General features: G+C 61.7%; 3 protein-coding genes across 16 annotated transcripts; 1 reads left to right on the forward strand and 2 right to left on the reverse strand.

The window, feature by feature from the left end:
- Window positions 1–22: 22 nt before the first annotated feature.
- RCCD1 (RCC1 domain containing 1) lies at window positions 23–4,397 on the forward strand. Its single transcript, XM_090029521.1, has 7 exons — window positions 23–194; window positions 274–573; window positions 605–805; window positions 875–988; window positions 3,399–3,548; window positions 3,918–3,947; window positions 4,068–4,397. The coding sequence occupies exons 1-7, from the start codon at window positions 23–25 to the stop codon at window positions 4,220–4,222; spliced, it is 1,122 nt and encodes a 373-aa protein (XP_089885647.1). The 3' UTR covers window positions 4,223–4,397.
- Window positions 4,398–4,603: 206 nt separating this feature from the next.
- Window positions 4,604–24,421, reverse strand: LOC149851962 (protein regulator of cytokinesis 1-like). 9 transcript variants are annotated; one of them, XR_016439398.1, is made up of 13 exons: window positions 11,000–12,374; window positions 10,075–10,197; window positions 9,457–9,687; window positions 9,192–9,362; window positions 8,847–8,996; window positions 8,481–8,628; window positions 8,250–8,386; window positions 7,953–8,048; window positions 7,620–7,766; window positions 6,898–7,008; window positions 6,505–6,608; window positions 5,822–5,998; window positions 4,604–5,348 (listed from the first exon to the last, which is right to left on the reverse strand). XR_016439398.1 is itself a non-coding variant. In XM_090029438.1 (12 exons), the coding sequence occupies exons 3-12, from the start codon at window positions 10,183–10,185 to the stop codon at window positions 5,672–5,674; spliced, it is 1,629 nt and encodes a 542-aa protein (XP_089885564.1). In that variant the 5' UTR covers window positions 10,186–10,197; window positions 11,000–11,208; window positions 24,314–24,421; the 3' UTR covers window positions 4,604–5,671. The 9 variants fall into 9 exon arrangements, 8 of the variants coding, with proteins under 8 accessions (XP_089885564.1, XP_089885562.1, XP_089885559.1 ...); XM_090029438.1 differs by lacking the exon at window positions 6,505–6,608 and adding an exon at window positions 24,314–24,421 and having other exon boundaries at window positions 4,604–5,998; window positions 11,000–11,208; XM_090029436.1 differs by lacking the exon at window positions 6,505–6,608 and adding an exon at window positions 15,101–15,212 and having other exon boundaries at window positions 4,604–5,998; window positions 11,000–11,132.
- Window positions 16,049–26,205, reverse strand: LOC149851963 (protein regulator of cytokinesis 1-like). Of its 6 annotated transcripts, XM_090029424.1 has the most exons (15): window positions 25,751–26,202; window positions 25,091–25,358; window positions 23,541–23,673; window positions 22,607–22,729; window positions 21,989–22,219; window positions 21,725–21,895; window positions 21,380–21,529; window positions 21,014–21,161; window positions 20,783–20,919; window positions 20,486–20,581; window positions 20,174–20,320; window positions 19,450–19,560; window positions 19,038–19,148; window positions 18,312–18,500; window positions 16,049–16,823 (listed from the first exon to the last, which is right to left on the reverse strand). In XM_090029424.1, exons 2-15 carry the CDS (start codon window positions 25,135–25,137, stop codon window positions 16,743–16,745), a joined length of 1,875 nt encoding a protein of 624 aa, XP_089885550.1. In that variant the 5' UTR covers window positions 25,138–25,358; window positions 25,751–26,202; the 3' UTR covers window positions 16,049–16,742. The 6 variants fall into 6 exon arrangements, with proteins under 6 accessions (XP_089885550.1, XP_089885553.1, XP_089885552.1 ...); XM_090029427.1 differs by lacking the exon at window positions 25,091–25,358 and having other exon boundaries at window positions 19,459–19,560; window positions 25,751–26,205; XM_090029426.1 differs by lacking the exon at window positions 25,091–25,358 and having other exon boundaries at window positions 25,751–26,203.
- Window positions 26,206–26,399: the final 194 nt, after the last annotated feature.

Here is a 26,399-nt window from a genome sequence, read left to right on the forward strand (position 1 = left end):
TGCGCGCCGATTGGCCGGGGCGATGGCGGCGCCGGGCGCCTGGTTCGTGTTCGGCTTCGAGGGCGCGGACGAGCCCCCGCGCGGCCCCGACACCGGCACGGCCGTCCCGCGCGCGCTCCCGCTCCCCGCCTCGCTGCGGCCCGGCGGCGTGCGCGCGCTGCGGCCCGGCTGGGACTGCGTCGTGATCGTCACCGGTGAGCGTGTCCCGGGGTTCCCCCTCCCCTCCCCTCCCCCAGCCCGGGTCGGCCCGGCGCTGACGCCCCCTCCCCGCAGGCTCGGGCGCGGCGTTGCTGCGGGGCGGCGCGTGGACGGCGCTGCCGGGCGGCTGCCGGGACGCGGCGCCGGGCGAGGGCCACGTGCTGCTGGTGCTGGAGGCGGCGCTGGAGGCGCGCTCGTGGGCGGCGGAGGCCCCCCCCGCCTGGCGCCGCCCGCTGCCGCCGGCCGCGCCGCCCCCGGCGCTGCCGCTCGTGCCCGGGGGCTTCGCGGCGCCGCGCGCCCCCTTCTTCTGGCCGCTGCCCGCGCGGCTGCGCGCCCGGCGCCTGGCGCTGGGGCTGGAGCACGCGCTGCTGCTGGGCGCCGCCGGCCTCGTCTACGCCTGGGGCAGCAGCCGGTGAGTGCGGGGGGCCGCCGGGCCGGGCCGGGCCGGGGGGCCGGGCCCGGGGTCTGACCGCCGCGTCCCGCAGGCACGGGCAGCTGGGCCACGGCGGGCTGCAGGCGGAGCAGGAGCCGCGCGTGCTGGAGGCGCTGCAGGGGCTGCCGGTGGCCGAGGTGGCGGCCGGCGGGTGGCACTCGGCCTGCGTCAGCGGTAGGTAGGGGCCCTCCCCGGCGCAGGGCCAGCCACGGCCGCAGCCTCGCCGTCTCGCTCTCTCGGCAGAAGCGGGCGACCTGTACGTGTGGGGCTGGAACGCGTCGGGGCAGCTGGCGCTGCCTTGCAAGGCTCTGGCGAGGGAGCGCCGCACTGCGGCCGCCGGCGCTGGGGCTGCTGGAGGTGAGGACGCCTGCGGGGACGGCACTTGTGGAAGGAGGGATCAGCGCAGGGCAAATCCCCAGGCCGAGGCAGGGGCCGGCCGTGCCTGCTGTAGGAAAGGCAGAACCGCGGCAGCTGACGTCCTGCTTCTAGGGCCATCGTCGGTGCACGCAGGACACGCCGGGCCGAGCCCGCGCCCCTGCTGCAGACAGGCAAGCGCTGCCCCAGGTTCGGCTATAGAGTAAATTCAGTCCTGACCCTGCGTACAGCCACTGGCCTGAGCCCGGGTGCAGGGGCAAGGCCCTCCCGCCTGCGCCCTCCAGCGTTCGTCCCAGCAGCAGAATCGCTGTGTCCTGTTGCCCTCCCTCACCTTGGCTGTAGCCAACACCCGGTGCCTCCAGGGAGGCAGACAATAAATAAGGGCAGGGGGAGAGAGCAAGCAGCAAGCAGCAGCCAGAGGGAGACCCATGGGGAGAACAGGCAGTGCAGACTCCTCTTGACCCCACTTTAGTGCCTTTTGCACAAGCTGAATGTGCCCAGCTCCCTCAGCCTCTCGTAGGATTTGCCTTCCAAGCCCTCAACCATCTTTGCTGCTGCCTCTGGTCCCTCAGGAGGCTGACATTGTATACCAAAAGGGCTTTGATCTGGTATCCCACCACGTTCTTGTGAAAAAATGGGAGGACTGAGGGCTTAACTGTGAGAGTCAGGTGTGTAGGGAGCTGGCTGTGGGGTAGGAACAGATCTGTGTCATCTTGGCAAGAAGCGGGCAGAGGCGTCCTGCAGAGGTCGGTGCTTTTCAACATATTTATTAATGATTTGGATGTGGGGGTGAAGAGCTTGCTGGTCAAGTTCATGGACAACACCAAGTTACAGGGGAACGGGGTCACACTTGAAGATAGGTTATAGATTGAAGCAGACTTAGACAGACTGGCAAACTGGGTGGACCGGAACCTGATGAAGTTCAACTTTGAGAAATGTGAAGTGCTCCACCTTGGGATGGGCAACCCCCAGCACACCTGCAGGCTTGAGGGCACCAAGCTGGCTAGCACCACGAATGAAGGGGACCTGGGGGTAACAACAGACCACAGCATGAACACAAGCTGCAGTGGGATGCTGTAGCCAGCAGGGCAAACAACACCATGGCAGGCATCAACCGATGCATCTCCAGCAAAACGAAGGTGATTCTTTCGCTCTGCTCGGCACTGGTGAGACCGCAGCTGGACCACTGTGTCCAGTTCTGGGTGCTGCACTTCAGCAGGGACGTGGAAAAGCTTGAGAGAGTCCAGAGAAGGGCCACCCACATGATCAGAGTCGTACACAGCAAGCCATCTGAGGAAAGGCTGAGGGACCTGGGACTCTTCAGCCTGAAAAAGAGAAGGCTGAGGGGGACTTGGTAGCAGCTTACTGCTATATCAGGCGAATACATCAAGGGCTTGGTGAACAGCTGTTCACCAGGGTACCTTGGGGAAACCAGGAGCAACAGTCACAAACTCCTGGAAGATTGTTTTAGGCTCAGCATCAGGAAAAACTGCATAGCGAGGGTGTCCAGACTGTGCAATAAGCTCCGTCCGGAGGGGTCCAGTCACCTACCCTGGGAATGTTCAAGAGACTGGGTGGACCCCTCGCTGGGGTCCCCCGACCCGTTGTCTTTCCTGCTTGGTGCAGGGGGCTGGACCTGATGATCTTCTGAGGTCCCTTCTAGCCTTGCAGTCTATGAATCGTGAAAAAGGACGTGGAGGAGTTAGAGCACAGAGACCAGATTTGCACCCAGTACAGATGGGGGCTAACCCGGGCTGAGTAGGGGAGAGGCACCGTCTCCTCCTGCATCTTGCACCTGACGCTTCTATTGATGCAGCCCAAGTCACCAGTGGCCTTTTGTGCAGCTGCACCACGCTGCAGGCTCCTAGCGAGTCTGTGACCTGCCAAGACTCCTGTGGCCTTTTCCATTTTCTATTGGTATTTTTGATTACTCCTGAGGAGCAGCACCTTCCATTTGTCTGCGCTGAGCTTAATCCTGCTGCTCCAGCCCAACTTTCCAGTCTGTCAAGATCCTTCTGACTTGCACTTGCATTTTCCAGCATGTTCATTAACAGATGGCACAAGACTGGGAAAGATAATGTGCTCAGGAAGGTTCTTCTAGCAGTACCCAACTTACTAACAACCATGTAGGGCAGACCCCTGTGGGACTCCCCTCAAAACCATTTGCCAGTGGTTCTGTGGCTCCTGCCACCAAGGGTTGATCTCTACCTGATCCCAGGCCCCCTTCCCAGCCTCCAGGAGGATCAGGAGCTGCTGTTTGCCCCCCAAGGCCCACACTCCCTGCAAGGGGAGCACCAGGAGCATGGGAGGTGGGAGCAGAGTGTGCTGGCATCTCAGCTGGGGTGGGCCCCGCTGGCTTCCAGTTTCCCAGCTGAGCCTGGCTGTTTTCCAGGTGACTCAGTGCCCAGCCCTGGAGCGCACCAGGCTGCTGCAGGCAGTGACTTCATTTCAATCCAGGCCTTCCCAGCGCTGCTGGACCTACCTTGTGGGGCTGAGGTCTGCCAGGTCAACTGCGGGTCCCGGCACACAGCTGCTGTGACCAGTAAGTGCGTGTGGCCTTTCCCTTGTGTCGCAGGTACATGGGGATAGGGAGCTGCAACCTCCTGGAGCCCATGCTTTGTTGCAAGTCAGTGGGGCAGGCTGAAGCCAGGCCAGAACACCCTGCACAGGTGCACAGTACCTCCACTCCCAACACGCAGCACACACTGGCCCTGCACCCAAGCCTTGGTGACTTGTGTGGAGCAGCCTGTGATGCACCCCCCCAGGACCCTGCATCCCTGAGAAGCCCTGGCCAGGCCCAGGGCTGTGCACTCTGGCTCCAGGGTGACTCAGGCCCATCACAGGGCTGGGAGGGAGGGTGGTAGCTGGCAGGGGGCCCTGCTCTCTCTGACTCTGGCTGCTTTCCTTCCAGGGGAAGGGGAGCTCTACACCTGGGGCTGGGGTAAGTGACACCCTCTCTTCCTGCCTGGTCCCTCTGCTCCCAGCTGCACTCAGCAGGCTGGAGCTTGCTGCAGCTGCTAGGTATTTAGCAGCAGCACAGGCCTGTGTTCTCACGTCACAGGTAAATATGGACAGCTGGGGCATGGGGACAGAGCCAGCTCAGACCAGCCTCATGCTGTTGCCTACTTCCCTGCCAATGGGCTGCATGTAGAAGAGGTGGTGTGCGGCCCATGGACGACTTACGTGCGTGCCGTGGAGAAAGGAGAGCCTTCCTGAGCACTGCTGCTGGCACCAAGCCTGGCAGACAAGTGCCTGGCCCTATTGGATGTGTCAGTCTCCCCCAGGAGGGAAGCAAAGGCCCTGTGCTGGACTGGACATGTAGCACTTCAACCTCAGCTTCCAGCAGCTGGGGCCTGCAGGGCATACTAATAAAGTGCTGGGTCAAACAATAGGTGCTGTGTGCTGCTGCTGGCTTCCCTGCAACTGGAGGCTGAGAGAGATGGGGCACTTCACTGCCGGTTTATGGAGAACAGATCATGCTGGCAGCGGTGCCACTGCCAGGAGGAGATGACCTGATGCCTAGGCACAGACTGTGAGCAGCATCCTGCACTGAGCCCCAGTGCCTGAAGCACCCCCCAAGCTGCGCAGACATGGATCCCCATTTTATTGTTTATTCATGTATTCTTCCTTTGTCTTCTTACAGAACCCCCTTCCCCTTCGACACCAGAAGGCAAACGGAAGCGGGTCAGTCAGCAGTTAAAACATGCCTGACAGCTTCCTCGCAAGCAGACCCCTTGCAAACAAACAGACGTGCAACAGGAGGCCTCCACCCACAGCGGCTTGGGCCCAGGCCACAGGGAATAAATAACCAAGCAAGGCCTATCCACGAGGCCAGGGCCAGTATTTACAAGCCTGGGGAGGTGCAGCAGTGCTGAAGGTGGCGTGGGCAGCAGTATCGGTAGTTGGGGCAGAGGGAGCTCTGCTTCCCTTTTGGTGGTGCCTGAGGCCCCCACTCCTCAACCAGCTTATGCTCCTGCCCCCCTGGCCTGAGCCCTGCAGCCAGGTGTTGCCCTAGTCCACCGCTGTGGGGCTGTTCGCCACCAGGCTGAGCTAGTGCAGAGGCGGCAGCAGGGCTGGAGCTGGAAAGTAAACATTGAATCGCCACAAAAACAAAGGGATCCTGACTGGGTGAAAGAGCAAAGAAACACCAGCGACCAGGCTGAAGTCAGGCCCGGGGCAGGGCCCACCCCGCTCCAGCAAATGGGCAGTGGCGCTGGGAACAGCGGCTGGTGGCAGCACTAGGGCCAGGCCAGACAGCTGTACCTCAGCAGTGCAGATTGGTGGTGGTGGAGTTCAGGACGTGGGAGCTGTTGTCAGACCGGGAGGCCTTTGAGAGCTCATGCTGCAAAAGAGAGAGAGGCCAGTGACATGCTGGATTATGGCACTGGAGCTGTGAGCATAGGCCCTGGCCAGGCCACAGGCTGTCTAAGCAGCGAAGCTCTACTCCAGCAGGCTCAGAGCACTAGGCCTCAGAAGCGCTGGGTTGGGTCTCCTCCCCCACGCTTCCCACCTCCCGGATACCAGCTGCCTCAGCTCCCCTGCACTGGGGTGGGAGTTAGCAAGTCATTCTGTGCCCCAGCACTGAGAGGCATGGTAAGGAGCCACTTGGGTCCCTCCCCAAAAACCGGGCCTGAGGCAGAGGTGCTGGTCATGACTTCACTAGAGTTAGGGACAGCACCATATCCATGCGCCCAGGCTCCGCTCTGAGCAGAGAACAGCCCAAGCCGGATCCAGGGGTGCACTGGTGGGCAGGGCAGGGCCTGGCGCCATGTGCCGCACGGGACAAGGTAGGTGGGTTGAGAAGAGGTGAATTACCGCAAACTCTGAATAGGTGCTGGCAACAGACTTAACGCTGTAGTTACTCATGGGGGTGCACCCGCCGCTCAGCCCAGGGCCGTGCAGCTGCGGCATGTTCTCTTTGTTGCGCTCCTTGAGGCCAGGGCACGGGGGCCGGGCAGCCGCGTGGCTGGGGGGCTGAGCAGACTGGCCAAGCTGCAGCAGAGAAGTGTGGTTAGGCAGGACTGACAAGTAGAGCCCAGCAGGTCCTGTGCTGTTGCCTTCATCCCCATTCCTGCCCCCACCCTGGTCCCAGACCAGAGCGCAGCCCAGCTGCGTTGGAGCCCAGTCACTCACTCACCAGCCTTCCAGCACAGCCCAGCTCATGGGCAAACGTGGGCAGAGCCCAGCAGCCTGCACTATGCCCAGCCAGGCAAGCCTATCCACAGTGCTCCAGAGCCCCAGGAAGGTAGCAGGCAGGGCCTAGGTGCTGCGCCCAGACCAGGCTGTACTCCCACGGGCAGCAGGGCACTAGGACACAACCACAGCTGTCTGGCAAACCTGCAGGAGCTGGCTCAGGGGCTCTACCCTAGCAGAGCAGCCCAGGATAGAGCAAGTGGTCTCACCCCACCCCATGCCTCATGTTCCCCTTGCCCCCTGGACGGCTGGGGGCGACAGACCCACAGAGGGCCCCGGCAGGGCAGACAGCTGTGCGCACTCACTTTGCTGTGGAAGGCGGCACCCGGGACACCGGGGTGTGGCAGAGGACTGTGCTGAAGCCCGAGTGCATGGTGCTCTTGGGAGCGCCACTGGAGGTGGCGCTTAGCTGCAGGGACAGCAGGTTGGCAGAGGATGTGGGGGCATCACAGTGGCCCAGAGCCCAGCCACACAGCCTAACATGGGTAACCACAGCAAGGGCGCCGCAGACCTGGCCGCTACTGGAGGGCAGAGCCAGTCAAAGCATGCAGCAGATGAGCCGGTGCCACCATGAGACAACCAACACTGTTACCACCGAGCCTGCAGTGCTGGCTTCTCCAGCTCAGGAGCACCAGCTAACCCCCCAGGAAGCCTGAAGCCCTGCACCGGCTGTGATGGAGGAGAGGCACACAATTTACCTTTCTAACTTTGCCAGGCACGTGGGACCCCAGCACGCAGCGCTTGGCAGGTGTATTGGCCACAGCGCCATACAGCAGCTCTTCCTCAATCCGCCGATTCTTTTTCAGTTGCTGCACAGAAGAGATGCATATGGACAGGACTGGGCGAGGGATGGCCCAGCCCAAGTGCCACAGGCAGGGGACTGGTCCCAGCTACCTGACACCAGACACATGGCAGCACAGGGTGGCAGCACCCAGGGCTGCAACTACAGCTGTGCCCAATGGGCAGTGTTGGGAGGAGAGTGCAGCCCCAGTGGACCCCACCCCAAACCAGGATTGCTGAGGGCACACAAGGGCCCTGCTTTCAGGACAGCCAGGACACAAGGAACCCAGCCTGTCCAGACCATGCGGGATGCCGCTGGCCCCCACCCCTTGGCACAGAGCTGCACCACCACCAGCACGTGCAGTTGTAGAGCAGCTACAGCTGCAGGCTGGCAACAGGGCAGCTTCTCACATGTGCTCAGGCCCATCTGCCAGACAGAAGGGATCCAGCCTGGGCAACACTAGCCTCTGCCAGCACTGGAGCTATATACCTCCTCCTCAGACAGGCACTGCGCCGCCCCCAACCAGCCCAGCACACGTGGTAGGGAAGGGGTGCACCAGACTGAGGGCAGGGGCACCCCATCATATCTGAGCCCACCCGGCTGCCCCCTGCTGCAGCTGTCGCTCAGCCTCGCACTCACACGCTCCTGCTTTTCCTTCTCTTTCTCCAGGCAGAAGAGCTGCCACTGCTCTGCCACGTACTCCGTGAACTGCTGCCCGCTCACGAGAAAAGCCTCCTGGTGCTCATGCTCCCAGTCCTCAATGCGCACGCGCAGCTCCTCCTCCAGCTGGGCCAGAACGCAGGGAGGGGCATCAGGGGGTGGTCAGTCAGTCCCTGCCCATGGCCCGAGCATTGGGACCTGTGGGAGACCCATGACCCCACCCCCAGCCCAGCTTCCCCGCACTCAGGGCAGAAGGGTGGGCACCTGCACACTTGGCGAGTCCAGGCACCCCCTACCCAGAGCCTCGTTCACCTTGGGAAGGGTCTTCTGCAGCTTGGCCCGCTGCTTCTCTTCCTTTAGGAGGTTCCCCCCACGGTTGGCGAAGCGGCTCGGGTCACTTGCTTTTCTCTGAGGTGCAAGAGCCCAGTTACAAGGCAGCCCAGGCCCACACCAGCACACTAGGACCCCCCATGGCAGAGCGCAGCAAGAGGAGATTACCCCACCCAGGGCCCATGAACTCGCATATTGCTGGCCTGGACCCCTACAGCCCCAGGCCGGACACCTGGTGCTGCACGTGTAGCCCAGGCTTGCTCCCCACAGGGTCAATACCTCCAGCTCCAGGAAGAGTCTCCAGTTTTCCTCCCACTTCTGGACAGCCTCAAAGAGCTCCCTGTGTGTCTCGTAGTAGTGCTTCAGCCTCCCCACCTCAGCGTCATGGAGCTGCAGCAGGGTCTCCGTGTAGTCCTCTGGGAAGATGACAGCAGGATTACAAGGCCAGGCCGGCTGCAAGCAGGAACCCCCAGAGCACACCAGGCTCTGACCCTCCCGGACCCAACGCACCATCATAATAGGGGGTAAAAGCCTCCCGCTGGGCTGGGCTGTAGAAGCACTTGTCCCAGTAGGCTGCCAGCTCCACGCGGATCGCCTCGATCACCACCTTCATGTTCTGCAGCTTCAGCTCCTCCAGGCGGTCCACTTCCAGCTGCAGCTACGGAGGGAGCAGACCACACACAGGCTCAGGGTCCAGGGACACGGCAAGAGGAAAGGGTAAGAGGAACAGACTGCGCTCCAGGGACTAACAGCTTTCAGCAGCTGCAGGCTCCTGCACAAGAGCTACAGGATGGAGCGCTGGGTCCTCCCCCTGCCTGTGCTACCAGGAGCAGGTAGCCTGCCCTCCCCCAAAGGCACGCAGGCAGGTTTCCTTACCGCTCTCCGGGTCCTGGCGCGGGACCCGGTCATGTGTGGGGCCACAGCATCCCTCTCCTCGGCTGGAACCTGCAGGCGGTCCCAGAGCTCCAGGATTCGGGAACGCAGCTCTGCGCACACCGCCTCGTTAAGTGCCTGCCGGGCTTCCAGCTGCAGTGGGGAGGCATCGGTCAGCACACAGCTCCCAGCAGGCATTGCCAGGTCCTGCTCCACGCCCCCTGAAGAGGGGCCCTGGCCAAAGTCCCCACCAGTCCCTTGAAACCTCCAGATTCCAAGCCCTGTCCGGGAGCCTCAGCGTTTTTAGGCAAAGCCCCGACCCGGTCAGCTCAGGTACGGGGTCCCTACCTGCTGGAGCAGCTCCTTGAGTGCAGCAATGTTCTCAGTGGAGAGGCAGAAGGCCTCCTCATCCTCACACACCACATCCTGCTCAAAGCTGGTGTCAGGGACGTGCTCCAGCTCTTCCATGCACTTGATGATCTGCCGCTTGGTACACACGAACTCCTCTCGCCGGCGCTCCTGGAGGAGGGAGGCAGGGTTAGAAGCCGGCAGCGCCATGCAGAGCTTGTGCCCAGTTATGCGTGCGCACACACACACCACTCCCCCCCCGGACCTTCTCAGTTGTCAGGACGGCCAGGTGGCGCCGGAAGGCATCGAGCTCCTCCAGGCTGGGTACGGCACTGCTGTCAATGCTGTACGGGCGGGCGCAAAGGAGGTCGCACAGATCCCGGTCTCGCTCCTGCAGGGCTTTCAGCTCCTGCTTTCTCTCCCGCTTCTGCTTCGCCATCACTTCCACACGGGTGCGCAAGTCCCTCTCCAGTTGGAGGATGGTGCTCTCCTCCTCCTGAGGGTACAGGCCATCAGCAGTGGTCGAAAACAGCTGCCCCCACTCCCCCCCAAAGTAGCACGGGTGCCTCGGCCCAGCAGCACTAGGCTCAGATTGGTCCCGCCCATGGCAGCCATAGGCCCGCTGGGTCATAGCCTAGCCATGAGAACTAAGGTCTGCAGCATGAGCTTGCCCATCCCATTCAGCATGGCAGTAGGCTGCCACAAAGCCCAGGGCTCTGCACTCCGGGGCCTTACAGGCCCCATCAGGTGGACCAGTGGGGAGGAGCCAGCCAGCTTCTCTTGCAAGCAGGGCCCCGCCGGTGGACCCGGGGCCAGGCCAAGCCAGGAGCAGGCTGTTGCGACCTGGGTGGGAGAGAACAGGGACGCCAGCGCTGGGGCTTACCTCAAAAGGATCTAAGTGGAGCTCCTGGCACAGGGCGTCCAGCTCCTTGCGACATGTGGCGATGCTCTTGAGCAGGCGCTCCTTCAGGTCCTCTTCCTCGGCGATCATCATGTCCAGCAGCCCCTGCGGGAAAGCTCCGATTAGCGGCGCCTGGGGGACTGCTGGGACAGTGTGGGCAGTTGGAGAAGCACAGCCTGCCAGCCCAGAAATCCCCGTGGGGAACAGACCAGGAGAGGCCAGCATAGGACAAGCAGGCTTGAGCAGAGCTGAGCATCTACAGCACAGCCTGGAGTGACATGGGGGAGCAGGAGGGCAGAACTGTTACAATCACCTGAGGCCCGGGCCCCAGCGGTGCACCAAATCCCAGCATTCCTGCTTGCCCTGGCCAGGACACCTGTTGTCGGGCACGAGGGGAGCGTGAACGAGGCTGCAGGTTGTGGCCAGGGGCAATGAGGCACTTAGGACAGAGGCTGGGGCCTGTGAGCTCAGCAGGGCCCTGGCCAAGGGAGGGTCTAGGCTGCACCCACAGAACAGCATAAAGCTCCATAGCCTGGCCAGGCCAGCTCTCCCCTCAGGGTTGCTCGTCCCCACGTGCCCCGTTGTGCTCTGCTCTGGCTGGGGGCAGCCCTACCTGTGTGCCCTGCTCTTGGAGGGCTCAGGAACAGGACTCTGCCAGTCTGGAAACATCACCCCAAGGGACTGACCCACAGGGTGGGATGGTATTTGTACCATGGGACGTTGTTGAGCATGGCAGGGAGCAGAGAGCAAGAATCTGCACTCCCGCGCCAGGGGCAGGGCAGGATGGTCTAGAAGGTGCCATGGCCCGCAGGAGACAGAGGCACGAAAGGACAGAGGAGCAGAGAGCAGGAGCAGACTCACGTGCACTCCTTCGGTCAAAGCAGGGGGAGCTCGGGAAGGGACTCACCTTGACGTGCTTCTTCACCACATCTGTTCGCTGTAATCGCTGCTCCTCAGGGATCCCGATCTCCTCCCAGATATCCCGCAGTTTGCCCAGGGCGCTGTTCAGACACGCCACGGACTCCGCAGCCAGCACCTCGCTGAGGAATGGAGGGACAGCAGTTACTGCCGAGGGGCAAATGGGGCTCCAAGGAGTACATCCAAGAGCCGCCAGACCTTGCTGAGGAAGCCAGGCCCAGGGGTAGGGAGCCATCACAGCGCATTTGCCAAACTTGAGCCAGAGGCAGGCGACTACCAGAAGGCACCAGAACCCCTCCTGTTGCTTTGGCCAAATTGCTCACTATTCTGCTGCTGGAGCCTGGAGGAACTCGAGCCGGCAGAAGCACCCAGCACAGTCCAAAGGCAAGCATCAGTAAGCAGACTCAGCAGTTGTTTACACACACTGTGCCATTATAGAAGCATCAGGGCTGCAGGCAAGCTGTTCCAGCACTGCAGTTTGCTGCCCATTCCAGGCAAGCCCCCGAGCTTGCAGAAGGGCTTGGCGAGGTTTTGTGAACAGCAGCCACTTCTACGGATTCAGATTGGGCAAGGCAGCCAGGCAGGAAACAGTAAGCTCACTCCCTACTCCCGAATTATGAGTAACGGCAGCAGAAAGGAGGAACACTCCTAGCCTTAGTGACTGCAAAGGCCCAGTTCAGTCTTTAAACAGAATGAACTGAGTTTAAGGCCAAAAGCAGGATTAGATGGACTTGCATTATCAGCCTTTGGGTCCAGCCATTGGTTTACATCACATTTTTCCCACTAAGTTAGAGCTCCTCTTTTGTGGGCCTCAGACCTGGTCAATGACTAAAATGGCAGAGTGGCAAGTGCAGACCATGGAGCTGGAAGTCTACATTGCCTAGAATTGAGTAAGGTTTGAATCGATGGCAGCGCTTAAAATGCCATCAATAGTTTGAGGCGCACCTCTGCTGTACCCTGCCCTTAAGTCAGTAGCGACTGAAGCAACCAACGTAGGGAATGCATTTGTGCTATATCTGTGCGTAAGAGATCTAAGAGACTCAGTTAAGTGCCAGTGAGAAGCACAAGCCAAGGTGACAAGGCAACAGGAGTGGGGCCTTCCGCGATGCAGAGGAGCAGACCAGAAACGCTTCCTTCCTGAACGGTTACTTGCATAGGAGATACCAGCAATCCTGGCCACCCAACATCTGCCGAGGGCACAAGAGAACCACTCGGCTCAGCCCCAAAGCTTCAGCAGGGCAGGGAGCAGCAAACATTTATTACATCAGAACAAGCAAGCTATAAATAGAGGGTCCAAGATCCTGCGGTCCCTCCCTCTTGCCATTTTCAGTTTTAAACTTTTGGGCAGTTTTCCGTCTCCTCTCCCAGTTTTGGCTTTTTTAAACTGCTGGCCCAGAACCGTATGTGGAAGTTAAGTATTGGGATCACTAATGCCCTAGACAGGATGGGGGTTGGCTCTTTACTCCTCCCAGTCAGTCCCATATCCTATATCTACATCCAAGGGTCACCTTGGCCTCAGTACCTCCCCATGGCACCAAGAGCTCACTTCCCGCTCTGTTCCCCTGCGGCTCCCAGAGCCTCGTTCCACAGCCCGTGGTTCTCCTCCTGCCCAGATGGGAGACCCATGCCTTCGGCTCTGCTTGCCAGGATCCAAAGCACCAGGTGGTCCGGCTCACTCTGGGGCACACCCTGCCATCATCCCCACAGCTCCAGAGACAGACAGTGTGTCTTCTGTCACTGCAGGTGACTGGTCACTGTGGGTCGGAACCAGTCCCAGGGCTTACCAACACTCCTGAAAAGTCTCTCCGGACTTGGGCCAGGGTTGAGCGCAGCACATCCCAGAAAGGCGAGCATGCCGCACCAGTGGTTACCTTTGCCAGTTGCCCTAAGTGGCCCTGTCAAGAATTGAGGACATTCTCAGGAAAGCCATGGTGCTGGGTGCTAGTTACATCCCAGCCTTTAATGCCCTTAACTCGGGGGAGAAATTGGTTTGGCCCCCAGAGCCATATCTGGGCTGCAGGGCTCCTTGTGGGCCAGAGCTGGACTCACCCCTGGCAGTGCTGCAAGCACCAGGGAGCTGCAGGTGTTAATTCAGCAGCTGCTCACCTCCTCCCCCAGCACGTGTCCACAGTGGGGCTCTGTGCTCCCAACTGTGGGGCAAGCTCTGCCTGCCTGACTCCACAGACCCCCCACAGCCAGGTGACACAGCTCTGTGGGCAGGACCCAGCCCTCTGGCCACGTTTGACACCAGTGCTTCAATCAAAACCTTAGCTGACTTCCCCATGGTCCTGCCTGCGGCCCACGGCAGGGGCAGTGTGTGGCCGCTGGCTAGAGGACCCATCATTTGGGTTGCCTTTCTCGAGGACACTCATGTTTTGGCAGGGTCCTGGTCCTGGGTGATTGTCAAGGCTGCCCAGCATTTATAACCCCAGACAGGAAACCAGAGTCCTCCCAGCCCACTCCAAGTGACTCATACCTGGCGTAAACATCGCTAAGCCTCCCCCAGGTACTCAGGGGGTTTCTGGCCTGTTGCCCTCCCTCCTTCTAGGAGCAGCGCACCATGCTGTCTCTCTGCAAACATGCAGGAGAAATATTTATTGAAAAGCAGCTGCTCTGCACCATGGACAGTCGTCATCTTCTTCAGACAAGGGCCAAACCACTGCTAGACGCCTTCTCGCCCCGGTGCAGGGCAGAGCTCTGGGGACCTCTCCCTTCCTCAACACCATCGATTCCCTCCTCACCATTCACTGCCAAACCTACATTTCTCTGGTTGCACTGCATGTCTCTGGCCTGACTCATCACCCAAACCTTCAGGCAAGGCTCCCAGAGGGAGACACCGCAGCCTTCAGTGAATGCAAAGCCTGCCAACCGGTCTCAGGCACCACATCCATCAGCCCCAGCAAACCCCGAGTCCAGCCCCTACACACGTATGCAAGCGTGAGATCACCCCCAGTGCCCCAGATGCCCCTGCAGAAGTGATGCAAAAGGAACTAGAAAGGAGCAACGCACCAGGACGACCGCTTGCAGGAGAAGTAAGGGGCCGATGTGCACAAACACAAGCACATTGTTTGCAGAACTGTTGCTCCTGCTGGAGCTCATGATACTTGGGCTTAAAGGGAATTTGCAAAATGCCTCCGGGACGCAGGGCAGGAACAGAAATTCATAATCTGAGCGAACAGCGAGCGTCTGGGCTCAAGAGGGGCAGCGACTCTGCAACCTCAGCACCATGGCCAGTCTCCCCGCAAGTCGCAGGCAACAGCCACCTCCCTTCTCCCATGGCCTCCCCCCGCCACTCGCCGACCCTCAGCCCTGTCTGAGTTTTCTCTCACAAGCGTCTTTTCACTCCCGGGTCCCCGCCTCCTCCGTCCCTCCGAGCAGGTTCGCATTTGGATGGAGGCTTCCCTTGGACGTTCGCCTCCTTGGCCCCGAGGGATGGTACATGAGGCCCCAAAAGCCCGTCCAGTGGGTCTGCCCGCTAGAGTCTGACGTATCCTTCCTTGTCCTGCACTCCCGGCCAGGACACGGCTCCAGCCCCCAGCACGTGGGAAAGCGTTTGCTCCCATCCGTGCGCCGGCTCCTCGGCAGCAGGGGAGGGTGCTGGTGGAGGGTCCTGCAACCCCCAGGTCTCAGCCGGCTCCGACGCCCAGCCCTGGGCACACAGCGCAGCCCAGCGAGGATCGGTCTCATCTTTCCGGCGGCTGGAGCTGTGGGGCTTGCTCGTTCTCGGGTCAGAGCATTGCCCGGGCCAGCGCCCCCGACACAGCAACACACAGGGCTGGAGGAAGGGGGCCTGTAACAGACCCACGGCAGCGGAACCATGCCACGCCAGCCTGGCACCCTGCGTAGAGCCACCCTCGGCACGTCCACGCCTGCAAGGAAAGCGGCTGAACTCGCCTCGGCTCCACTGTGCCGGACTAAACCAACCCCGACGGCACCGGCTGTACGTGCGCTCAGGGCGCGGCGCACCTGCAGATGGTGACGCTTTACTGCGCTGCAAACTCGTTCGCTGCGCAGCAAAGCGTCTGGTGCGGACGGGTCCGGACCCACAGCGCCAGGGCAGGACCCCCGCGGACAGGGAGAGGCCCCGCACCTCTTCCTCATGACTTCGCGGCCCCGGAGCAACCGCCACCAGTTCGGATCCCCCGCGCTGCCCGCTTACTGGCTGGCGGGAGATACGTGACATCCCGCCCCTTCCGCTGCTCCCCGGGAGCGTCTTCTGGTTTGTCCCATCCGAGCTCCGGTCGCGGCCCGGCCCCGCCCCAGCAGGAACGCGCGGGCCAATTAGCGGGCGCGGAGAGCAGGCGCGGCACTGGCGCCGGGCAGAGCGCCGCACAGCGCCCCCTGGCGGGGGGCGGGTTTGTTGGGCTGCCCCGAGTGCTCGGGCCGAGCCCCGGTCCCAGGTCCTCGGAGGCGGGCGGTCGCGGGCAGGGCCTTCCAAGCCAAGGGGGGCTCTGGGGCGCGACCCCCCGCTGCGCGCAGGAGGGGCTATGCCAGCCCCCGCGCTGCAGCTCGCCCCGAAGTGCTTGGAGGCCCAGCAGCACAGGCCTGTGACAGCGCCAGCCGGCTCGTGCGCGGCCCCTGGGCCACTCAGGTGCACACGGTGGAAGAGAGGAGGACCCCTCCTAGCACGGCTGCTAGCACTGAGCCGGCTGCCATGAGTGCCCAGCCCCACTGCAGAGGGGCTGGGAGGAGACGAGGCACCTGCACTGGCTGCATCCATCTCCTTGCGGAGGGAAGGGAAGGGCCAGCCCCGTGCTGGATGCACAAGCAGCGGCTTCCCAGGGGGTGCTGAAGTGCTGGGTCCAACAACAGGTGCTGTGCGTGGCTGCTAGCTTCTGTCGGCCTCCTGGCTGCAGGGAGATGGGGCACCGCACTGCAGGTTTATTCCCGTAACCCAGCAGCAAGTGCCTCATCTCCCTGCGGTTCATGCTGAGGCCTGCTCCACAGATGAGCAAACCCCTGGTCACAGGCTGCCAGTAGCACCATGGATTGAGCAGCCTGCAGCGCATCCCAACTGCACAGCACTACCAGACATGCATGCCATTTTATTGTTTATTCGTGTATTCTTTGTCCCGTTACAGAACCTGCTTCTCCTCTGGCATCAGAAGGCAGACAGGGAGGCAGGTCAGTCAGCAGAGGTTAAAACAAGTCCCACCCCCATGCCCCACAGCTTCTTCACAGACAAGCATGCAGGAGCCCTCCACCCACAGCGGCTTGGGCCCAGGCAGCAGGGAATAAATAACCAAGCAAAGCTGTAGTGCTAACAAGGTGCAGCCCTGTCCACAAGGGTCAGGGTGAGTATTTACAAGCACCAGGAGGTGCAGCGGTGTTGAGGGTGGCAGGGCAGCAGTAGCTGGGGCAGAAGGAGCTCTGCTTCCCTCCCCGTGGTGCCCAAGGCCCCCACTCACTCAGCTCATGCTCCTGCCCAAGCCCTGCACCTAGGTGTTGCCCTAGTCCACTGTTGTGGGGCTGCCTGCCGCCAGGCTGAGCTAGTGCGGAGGCGGCAGCAGGGCTGGGGCAGGAAAGCAAATGTTTAATCACCATAAAAACAAAAGGATCCCAACTCTAGGCAAAAAGAGCAGAGAAGCACCAGGGGACCAGGCTGAAGCCAGGCCTGGCACAGGGCCCACCCCGTTCCAGCAGACAGGCAGCGGCTGAGACAGGTGGTGCACACAGTGGCTCTGGGAACAGCGGCTGGTGGCAACGCTAGGGCCAGGCCCAACAGCCGCGCCTCAGCAGTGCAGGTTGGTGGTGGTGGTGGAGTTCAGGATGTGGGAGCTGTTGTCAGACCTGGAGGCCTTTGAGAGCTCACGCTGAAAAAGAGAAAGAGGCCAGTGACATGTTGGACCAGGGCACTGGGGCCGTGAGCATGGGCCCTGGCCATGCCGTAGGCTGAGAAGCTAAGCACTGAAGCTCTACTCCTCCAGGCCAGGGCAGGCAAGGGTGGGGGTAGTCATGGATGCTCCATGTCAGGACTGACTGCTCCCAAACCCCTTGGCCTCAGCTGGCAGCAAGCCAGCTGGGAAAGGAAGGCCCCAGCTTTTGCATGAGCTGCCTCCCTCTGGCAGCAGCTCCAGCTTCCTCCATTCCTGCAGATGATCTCAGCCCCAGTTTACTGCCATGGGGCACATCCTGGGTGGGCACATCACCTCCCCCCTCCCAGCTAGCGATCACTGGGGGTCCTGCTCTGGCCTGTGGAGCTGAATGGCCAGCCTGCCATGGGCAGTGAGACAGAAGTGCCAACCTCTCTGGCTGGAGGTGAGGCTTGTTCTGACCACGTAGTCAATCCAGGGACACATGGCCTCTGCTGTGCTCCTTCTTCCCTGGCCCCAGCCCGACTGTGGAGCTAGAGCAGTGACTTTCCCACCCCTGCCACACTGAGGCAAGGCAGGCCTGTGGCTGTGGTCAGGCTCTTCCAGGGTCTTCCACACAGGGTCCCAGGGAAGCTTGGGGTTGGAGAGGCTGCCTGAGGCTCAGGCTAGCAACCCCAAGCACTTGGGCTTTAGGTTTACCTGCCTGCTCTCTCACAAGTGCTGGCCCTGGGGGTCTTCCAGAGGCAAAGTCAGCAGCCAGGGCCTGCAGCAGCCCATCCAGGACTGAGCCAGGTTAAACTACTCACTCTCCTCCCTGCAGCTGGCACCATGGGGGTGGAGGAGGGGGAGGCAGCAAGGCTCTGAACCAGAGCTTTCGTGCCCAGTAACCCAGTAGCCTGTTGGAGGCAGCAGGCTCCTAGAGCGTCTCCGTGCCTAGCTGCGCAGGGAGTGGCGCAGCAATGGTTCTGACTGTCTAGCACCTTGGGAATTGGGTATCAGGAAAGTGGTGCTGCAGACTCCAACCCTAAAGGGACAACTCAGGCCTATGTACACCTCCTGCTCAGAGCACTAGGGCTTGGGAAGGCAGCCACAGCGGGGCTGGGCCACAGGGGACCTGGTTCTCTCAGACACCTCACAACACCCGGCCATGAGGCTGCCTCTACTCCCCTGCACTGCAGGGAGATGTCTGCCCTGCTGCCTGGGGCTGGTGGGGTTGGTTAGTACGAGGTTAGCAAGTCGTTCTGTGCCCCACCCAGCACCGAGGGGGAGTGGCAAGGGGCTAGGTGGGTCCCTCCCGAAAAAACCAAGCCTGAGGCAGAGGTGTTGGTCATGACTTCGCTGGAGTTGGAGCCAGCACCAAACCCGTGTCCCCAGGCTCCGCTCTGTGCAGGGGTTGGCCCAGACTGGGCCCAGGGGTGCGCTGCCGGGTAGGGCAGTGCAGGGTCTGGCACCACGTGCTGCCCAGAGTGTTGAGAAGAGGTAAATTACCGCAAATTCGGAATAGGTGCTGGCAACAGAGTTAATGCTGTAGTTACGTTGGACAGGGGCTGTGGGGGTGCACCCACCGCTCAGCCCAGGGCCATGCAGCTGCGGCACATTCTCCTTGTTGCGCTCCTTGAGGCCAGGGCGTGGGGGCTTGGCGGCTGTGTGGCCAGGGTGCCGAGCAGACTGGCCAAGCTGCAACAGACAAGCGCAGTTAGGGAGGACTGACAAACAACCTGGTAGGTCCTGCAGGATTGGCTTCATCCCCATTCCCACTCCCCACCCTGGTCCCAAGCCAGAGTTACAACCCATTGTGCTGAAGCCCACCCACTCACTGGCTTTCCAGCATCAGCCCAGTTCAAAGGCAAACATGTGCAGAGCCCAGCAGCCCCCATTGTGCTGAGCCACTCAAGCTCACCCCAGAGCGCTACAGTGGCCCAGAAGGCCAGAGGCAGGGCCCAAGTGTCCCAGTGCAGGCTGTACTCCCACAGGCATCAGGGCACTTGGGCAGGTGCCTGGCAAACCTGCAGGTGCTGGCTCAGGGTGCAGTGCCTAGTGGCAGCGCTGGGGGTCAGCCCCAGATGGCTGCACATTGGTGGTGCACGCCAGGGTAGAGTAGCTGAGGAGCTGTTCCCACCCTCAGGTCTTACATTCCCCCTGCCCTACGAGTGGCTAGGAGGCTGCGTGCCTGCAGAGGGGGCCCTGGCAAGGCAGAAGACCATGCATACTCACTTTGCCTGCGGAAGGCGGCAGCCGGGACACCGGAGAATGGCAGAGCACCGTGCCAAAGCCTGAACGTATCGTGCTGTTGGGAGTGGCACTGGAGACCAAGGTGGCGTTGAGCTGAGGGGACAGCACGAGGTTGGCACAAGATGCGGGCACAAGACAGTGGGCCAGAGCCCAACCACACAGCCCAACGCAGGAGGCTGCAGCAAAGACGCTGCTGGAGGGCAGAGCCAGGTCAGGGCAGAGCTGTAGTAGGCAGCAGATGAGCTACTGCTACAAGGAAACGGCCCACACCACTACCGCTGAGCCTGCAATGCCGGCTCCTCCAGCTCAGAGGCACTGGCTAATCCCAACACCTGTGGGCCCAGGCAGCCTGAAGCCCTGCACCAGCTGTGATGTAGGGGGAGCATGCAATTACCTTCCTTACTTTGCCAGGCGTATGGGGCCCCAGCACACGGCGCTTGGCAGGTGTCTTGGGCACAGCACCATACAACATCTCTTCCTCGATCTGCCGGCTCTTCTTCAGTTGCTGCACAGGAGAGATCCTTATAGACAGGACTGGGCGAGGGATGGCCCAGCCCAAGTGCCACAGGCAGGGGACTAGTCCCAGCTACTTTAGGCCAGACACATGGCAGCACAGGACGGCAGTGCCCAGCAGGCAGCTTTGGGAGGAGAGCGCAGACCCAGTGGACCCCCCCCACAAACCAGGATTGCCAAGGGCACACGAAGGCCCTGCTGTCAGGACAGCCAGGACACAGGGAACCCAGCCTGTCTGGAGCGTGTGGGATGCTGCTGGCCCCTACCCTTGGCACAGAGTTGCATCACAGCACTTGCAGTTGTTGAGCAGCTACAGCTGCAGGCTGGAGGCAGGGCATAAGGGCAGCTCCTCACATGCTCAGGCCCATTTCCCAGAGACAGGAGGGATCCCACCTAAACAATGTGGCAACCTCTCCCCAGACAGGCCTCACACAACACTTGTACAGCACAACAGCAGTGCCAGCATCACAGACAGGCACCGTGCCACGCATGCCAGGCCAGCACATGTGGTAGGGAAGGGAAGCACCGGAGGGCAGGAGCACCCCATCATATCTGAGCCCACCCGGCTGCCCCCTGCTGCAGCTGCCGCTCAGCCTCGCACTCACGCGCTCCTGCTTCTCCTTCTCTTTCTCCAGGCGGAAGAGCTGCCACTGCTCTGCCACGTACTCCATGAACTGCTGCCCACTCACAAGAAAAGCCTCCTGGTGCTCATGCTCCCAGCCCTCAATGCGCACGCGCAGCTCCTCCTCCAGCTGGGCCAGAACGCAGGGAGGGGCGTCAGAAGGTGGTCAGTCAGTCCCTGCTGACAGCACAACCCAGGTCCCCATGCAAGACCCCAACCCCAGCTCTCAAGGCAGGACCACATGCATCTGCGCACTTGGAGGGCCCAGGCACCCCCTACCCAGAACCTTGCTCACCTTGGGAAGGGTCTTCTGCAGCTTGGCCCGCTGCTTCTCTTCCTTTAGGAGGTTCCCCCCACGGTTGGCGAAGCGGCTCGGGTCACTTGCTTTTCTCTGAGGTGCAAGAGCCCAGTTACAAGGCAGCCCAGGCCCACACCAGCACACTAGGACCCCCCATGGCAGAGCGCAGCAAGAGGAGATTACCCCACCCAGGGCCCATGAACTCGCATATTGCTGGCCCGGACCCCTACAGCCCCAGGCCGGACACCTGGTGCTGCACGTGTAGCCCAGGCTTGCTCCCCACAGGGTCAATACCTCCAGCTCCAGGAAGAGTCTCCAGTTTTCCTCCCACTTCTGGACAGCCTCAAAGAGCTCCCTGTGTGTCTCGTAGTAGTGCTTCAGCCTCCCCACCTCAGCGTCATGGAGCTGCAGCAGGGTCTCCGTGTAGTCCTCTGGGAAGATGACAGCAGGATTACAAGGCCAGGCCGGCTGCAAGCAGGAACCCCCAGAGCACACCAGGCTCTGACCCTCCCGGACCCAACGCACCATCATAATAGGGGGTAAAAGCCTCCCGCTGGGCTGGGCTGTAGAAGCACTTGTCCCAGTAGGCTGCCAGCTCCACGCGGATCGCCTCGATCACCACCTTCATGTTCTGCAGCTTCAGCTCCTCCAGGCGGTCCACTTCCAGCTGCAGCTACGGAGGGAGCAGACCACACACAGGCTCAGGGTCCAGGGACACGGCAAGAGGAAAGGGTAAGAGGAACAGACTGCGCTCCAGGGACTAACAGCTTTCAGCAGCTGCAGGCTCCTGCACAAGAGCTACAGGATGGAGCGCTGGGTCCTCCCCCTGCCTGTGCTACCAGGAGCAGGTAGCCTGCCCTCCCCCAAAGGCACGCAGGCAGGTTTCCTTACCGCTCTCCGGGTCCTGGCGCGGGACCCGGTCATGTGTGGGGCCACAGCATCCCTCTCCTCGGCTGGAACCTGCAGGCGGTCCCAGAGCTCCAGGATTCGGGAACGCAGCTCTGCGCACACCGCCTCGTTAAGTGCCTGCCGGGCTTCCAGCTGCAGTGGGGAGGCATCGGTCAGCACACAGCTCCCAGCAGGCATTGCCAGGTCCTGCTCCACGCCCCCTGAAGAGGGGCCCTGGGCAAAGTCCCCACCAGTCCCTTGAAACCTCCAGATTCCAAGCCCTGTGCAGGAGCCTCAGTGTTTTTAGGCAAAGCCCCGACCCGGTCAGCTCAGGTACGGGGTCCCTACCTGCTGGAGCAGCTCCTTGAGTGCAGCAATGTTCTCAGTGGAGAGGCAGAAGGCCTCCTCATCCTCACACACCACATCCTGCTCAAAGCTGGTGTCAGGGACGTGCTCCAGCTCTTCCATGCACTTGATGATCTGCCGCTTGGTACACACGAACTCCTCTCGCCGGCGCTCCTGGAGGAGGGAGGCAGGGTTAGAAGCCGGCAGCGCCATGCAGAGCTTGTGCCCAGTTATGCGCGCGCACACACACACCACTCCCCCCCGGACCTTCTCAGTTGTCAGGACGGCCAGGTGGCGCCGGAAGGCATCGAGCTCCTCCAGGCTGGGTACGGCACTGCTGTCAATGCTGTACGGGCGGGCGCAAAGGAGGTCGCACAGATCCCGGTCTCGCTCCTGTAGGGCTTTCAGCTCCTGCTTTCTCTCCCGCTTCTGCTTCGCCATCACTTCCACACGGGTGCGCAAGTCCCTCTCCAGTTGGAGGATGGTGCTCTCCTCCTCCTGAGGGTACAGGCCATCAGCGGTGGTCGAAAACAGCTGCCCCCACTCCCCCCCAAAGTAGCACGGGTGCCTCGGCCCAGCAGCACTAGGCTCAGATTGGTCCCGCCCATGGCAGCCATAGGCCCGCTGGGTCATAGCCTAGCCATGAGAACTAAGGTCTGCAGCATGAGCTTGCCCATCCCATTCAGCATGGCAGTAGGCTGCCACAAAGCCCAGGGCTCTGCACTCCGGGGCCTTACAGGCCCCATCAGGTGGACCAGTGGGGAGGAGCCAGCCAGCTTCTCTTGCAAGCAGGGCCCCGCCGGTGGACCCGGGGCCAGGCCAAGCCAGGAGCAGGCTGTTGCGACCTGGGTGGGAGAGAACAGGGACGCCAGCGCTGGGGCTTACCTCAAAAGGATCTAAGTGGAGCTCCTGGCACAGGGTGTCCAGCTCCTTGCGACATGTGGCGATGCTCTTGAGCAGGCGCTCCTTCAGGTCCTCCTCCTCGGCGATCATCATGTCCAGCAGCCCCTGCGGGAAAGCTCCGATTAGTGGCGCCTGGGGGACTGCTGGGACAGTGTGGGCAGTTGGAGAAGCACAACCTGCCAGCCCAGAAATCCCCGTGGGGAACAGACCAGGAGAGGCCAGCATAGGACAAGCAGGCTTGAGCAGAGCTGAGCATCTACAGCACAGCCTGGAGTGACATGGGGGAGCAGGAGGGCAGAACTGTTACAATCACCTGAGGCCCGGGCCCCAGCGGTGCACCAAATCCCAGCATTCCTGCTTGCCCTGGCCAGGACACCTGTTGTCGGGCACCGAGGGCACGAGGGGAGCGTGAACGAGGCTGCAGGTTGTGGCCAGGGGCAATGAGGCACTTAGGACAGAGGCTGGGGCCTGTGAGCTCAGCAGGGCCCTGGCCAAGGGAGGGTCCAGGCTGCACCCACAGAACAGCATAAAGCTCCATAGCCTGGCCAGGCCAGCTCTCCCCTCAGGGTTGCTCGTCCCCACGTGCCCCGTTGTGCTCTGCTCTGGCTGGGGGCAGCCCTACCTGTGTGCCCTGCTCTTGGAGGGCTCAGGAACAGGACTCTGCCAGTCTGGAAACATCACCCCAAGGGACTGACCCACAGGGTGGGATGGTATTTGTACCATGGGACGTTGTTGAGCAGGGCAGGGAGCAGAGAGCAAGAATCTGCACTCCCGAGCCAGGGGCAGGGCAGGATGGTCTAGAAGGTGCCATGGCCCGCAGGAGACAGAGGCACGAAAGGACAGAGGAGCAGAGAGCAGGAGCAGACTCACATGCACTCCTTCGGTCAAAGCAGGGGGAGCTCGGGAAGGGACTCACCTTGACGTGCTTCTTCACCACATCTGTTCGCTGTAATCGCTGCTCCTCAGGGATCCCGATCTCCTCCCAGATATCCCGCAGTTTGCCCAGGGCGCTGTTCAGACACGCCACGGACTCCGCAGCCAGCACCTCGCTGAGGAATGGAGGGACAGCAGTTACTGTCCCCCTCTATGCGGCACTGGTCAGGCCGCAGCTGGAGTACTGCGTCCAGTTCTGGGCGCCACACTTCAAGAGGGACGTGGACAATATGGAAAGAGTTCAGAGGAGGGCCACTCGTATGATCAGGGGTCAGCAGGGCAGGCCTTATGAGGAGAGGCTACGGGACCTGAACCTGTTTAGCCTCCACAAGAGAAGGTTAAGGGGGGACCTTGTGGCCTGCTACAAACTGGTCAGGGGGGATCAGCAGGTATTGGGGGAGTCCCTGTTCCCCCGTGCGCTGCCAGGAGTGACCAGGAATAACGGTCACAAACTGGCGGAGGGTAAGTTTAGATTAGATATTAGGAGGCGCTACTTCACAGTCAGGGCGGCTAGGGCCTGGAACCAGCTTCCAGGGGAAGTGGTGCAGGCTCCTAGCCTGGGGATTTTTAAAAGGAAGTTAGATGAGCACCTTGCCGGGGTCATCTGACCCCGGTGCTCTTTCCTGCTAAGGCAGGGGGTCGGACTAGATGATCTACCTAGGTCCCTTCCGACTCTAGCTACTATGAAACTATGAAACTATGAAACTGTCGAGGGGCAAATGGGGCTCCAAGGAGTACATCCAAGAGCCGCCAGACCTTGCTGAGGAAGCCATGCCCAGAGGGGTGGTTTGCCAGTTGACACGGCTCCGTGGGCAGGAACCAGCCCTGCAGCCACGTTTGACACTGGTGCTTCAACCAAAAGCTTAGGCGACTCAGGTCCTGCCTGGGTCCTGCGCCAGGTGCAGCGAGTAGCCACTGGCTACAGAACCCTTTGCTTGGCTTCCCTCTCTCAAGGACACTGATGCTGTGACAGGGCCCCAGTCCTGTGGGACTGTCAAGGTAACCCTGCATTTATAAACCCCAGATGGGAAACCAGCATCCCCCCAGCCTGGTCCAAGTGATTCGCACCTGGGGCAAACGTGGCTAAGCCTCCCACAGGTAGCCCAGTTCTTTCTGGCCCGTGCCCCTCGTCCACCATGCTGTCTCTTTGCAAACATGCAGGAGAAATATTTATTGAGCAGCAGCTGTTCTGCACCACAGGCAGTTGTCCTCTTCCTTTGCTAGGGGCCCATGCCACTGCCGGACTCCCTGTGTCCCCAGCGCACCCCCCCCCCTTCCTCTACAGCACCGTTAACTCATCCCCTTGTCACCGCTCATGCTGCCAAACAGACAGTTTTCTGCTTGTGCCACGTTTCCCCAGCCTGACTCATCACCAGGAGCAAACTCTCCTCCAGTCCAGACTCCTGGAGGGAGACACAAAGCCTGCCAGCCGGGCTCAGGCACCGCAACTGTCAGCCCCAGCAAACCCCTTGGAGTCCAGCACCAGCGCCCCCACAGGAATGACGCGCATGGACCTGGAGAGGAGCGATGCACCAGGACCACAGCTCCAGGAGGCACCTGTCCCACAGGGTCCCAGCCATGCTGTGCCCAGTGAGAAGCGATCACAGAACAAATCCTGTGCTCCCGGCCCCCCTGCCAGGACACGGCTCCAGCCCCCAGCACGTGGGAAGGTGTTCGCTCCCCTGTCCATGCACTGGCTCCTTAGCAGCAGGGGACAGTGCTGGTGGAGGGTCCTGCCACGCCCACATCTCAGCTGGCCCCGGACACCGGCGCAGTCCGGTGGGGATTGGCTCTCGTCCTTCTGGCACCGGGGGGGGGGGAGGGAGAATAGTCATTCTCGGGTCAGATCATCGCCCGGGCCAGCGCCAGCCGGGGCTGGAGGGACGGGGCCTGTGTCCTGGTCCCTATATGGGACCCGTGTCAGCCGCCCCGCCCCACCCCACCTCACCTCACCTCACCCCACCCCCTGAACCGAACTAAAACAATTGCAGCGGCGCTGTCTACACGTGTGTCTAGTACACGAATTTACTGCTCTACTGCTACACTCGCTTGTACGTGACAGAATCTGCGGCGCCCGAACTGTGTGTAGGTTACGCTTTACTGCGCAGAAACTAGCCTGGTGCGCAGCAACACACCGCGGGGCCCTCCTCGCGCCGCCTCCCGGGGCAGCCAGAGGCAGAGCCCCACGCTCACCTCTTCCTCATGGCGCCACACGGACTCGGTCCGGTCCCGTCCGGTCAGTCAGTCTGTGCCGCCCGCCGCGTCCCTATAGCGACCGCCCGCTGCCCCGCAGATTCAAACTCCCCACCGCCGACCGCTCATTGGCTAGCGCAGGTGACGTCACGCCCCCTGCGCGAGAACATCTTCCGGTCTGTCCCTTCCCAGCCGCCGTCGCGGCCCCGCTGCTACCCAATCAGAGGGCGACGCTGCCGGGAGGGGCAGTAGGGCCGCGCCCCACGCGGAAGGCGGGTGGGCGGGGTGAGAAAACCACACAACCTTCACGTCACCGCTTGCCCGGCGCCGAGGCAGCGCGTGCGCATTAGGGCCCGGCCGCACCGTGGGCCGGGCCCTGCCACAACCAGAGTCCCGAGGCGCATGCGCGGCAACCCTCCCCCGACAGGATGGGGCCCCCTCGGCCCAACCCCACCGCCTCAGAAGAACAGACCCAGGCCCTGGCTCACCAGACCCCCACCGCTGCCCCTCCGCGCAAAACAACCTCCTCCACCCTCTCGGGCCCCAACTCAGCACAGCTCCCCTCCCCCACCCGATCCATGCAGAGCCCCCCCACCCCAGCTCCCGTGAGGCCCCCCCAGCCCCTGCAAGTAACACCCGCACTCAGGGC

This window comes from Crocodylus siamensis, chromosome 15 (assembly GCF_052110815.1).
Source record: "Crocodylus siamensis isolate JL-2025a chromosome 15, ASM5211081v1, whole genome shotgun sequence".
Lineage (NCBI taxonomy): Eukaryota > Metazoa > Chordata > Crocodylia > Crocodylidae > Crocodylus > Crocodylus siamensis.

Coding starts and splice junctions, on each gene's coding strand:
- LOC149851962 (XM_090029432.1), bottom strand. CDS start 11,245: ATGGCTCCCTACCCCTGGGCCTGGCTTCCTCAGCAAGGTCTGGCGGCT. Junction 7,767..7,952: donor TGCAGAAGACCCTTCCCAAG/GTGAACGAGGCT, acceptor GTTCTGGCCCAG/CTGGAGGAGGAGCTGCGCGT. Junction 5,999..6,897: donor TGCCTGGCAAAGTTAGAAAG/GTAAATTGTGTG, acceptor TCTCTGCTGCAG/CTTGGCCAGTCTGCTCAGCC.
- RCCD1 (XM_090029521.1), top strand. CDS start 23: ATGGCGGCGCCGGGCGCCTGGTTCGTGTTCGGCTTCGAGGGCGCGGAC. Junction 195..273: donor CTGCGTCGTGATCGTCACCG/GTGAGCGTGTCC, acceptor CCCTCCCCGCAG/GCTCGGGCGCGGCGTTGCTG. Junction 3,549..3,917: donor GCACACAGCTGCTGTGACCA/GTAAGTGCGTGT, acceptor CTTTCCTTCCAG/GGGAAGGGGAGCTCTACACC.
- LOC149851963 (XM_090029422.1), bottom strand. CDS start 24,714: ATGTTTGCAAAGAGACAGCATGGTGGACGAGGGGCACGGGCCAGAAAG. Junction 20,321..20,485: donor TGCAGAAGACCCTTCCCAAG/GTGAGCAAGGTT, acceptor GTTCTGGCCCAG/CTGGAGGAGGAGCTGCGCGT. Junction 19,561..20,173: donor AGAAGGAGAAGCAGGAGCGC/GTGAGTGCGAGG, acceptor TCTCCTGTGCAG/CAACTGAAGAAGAGCCGGCA.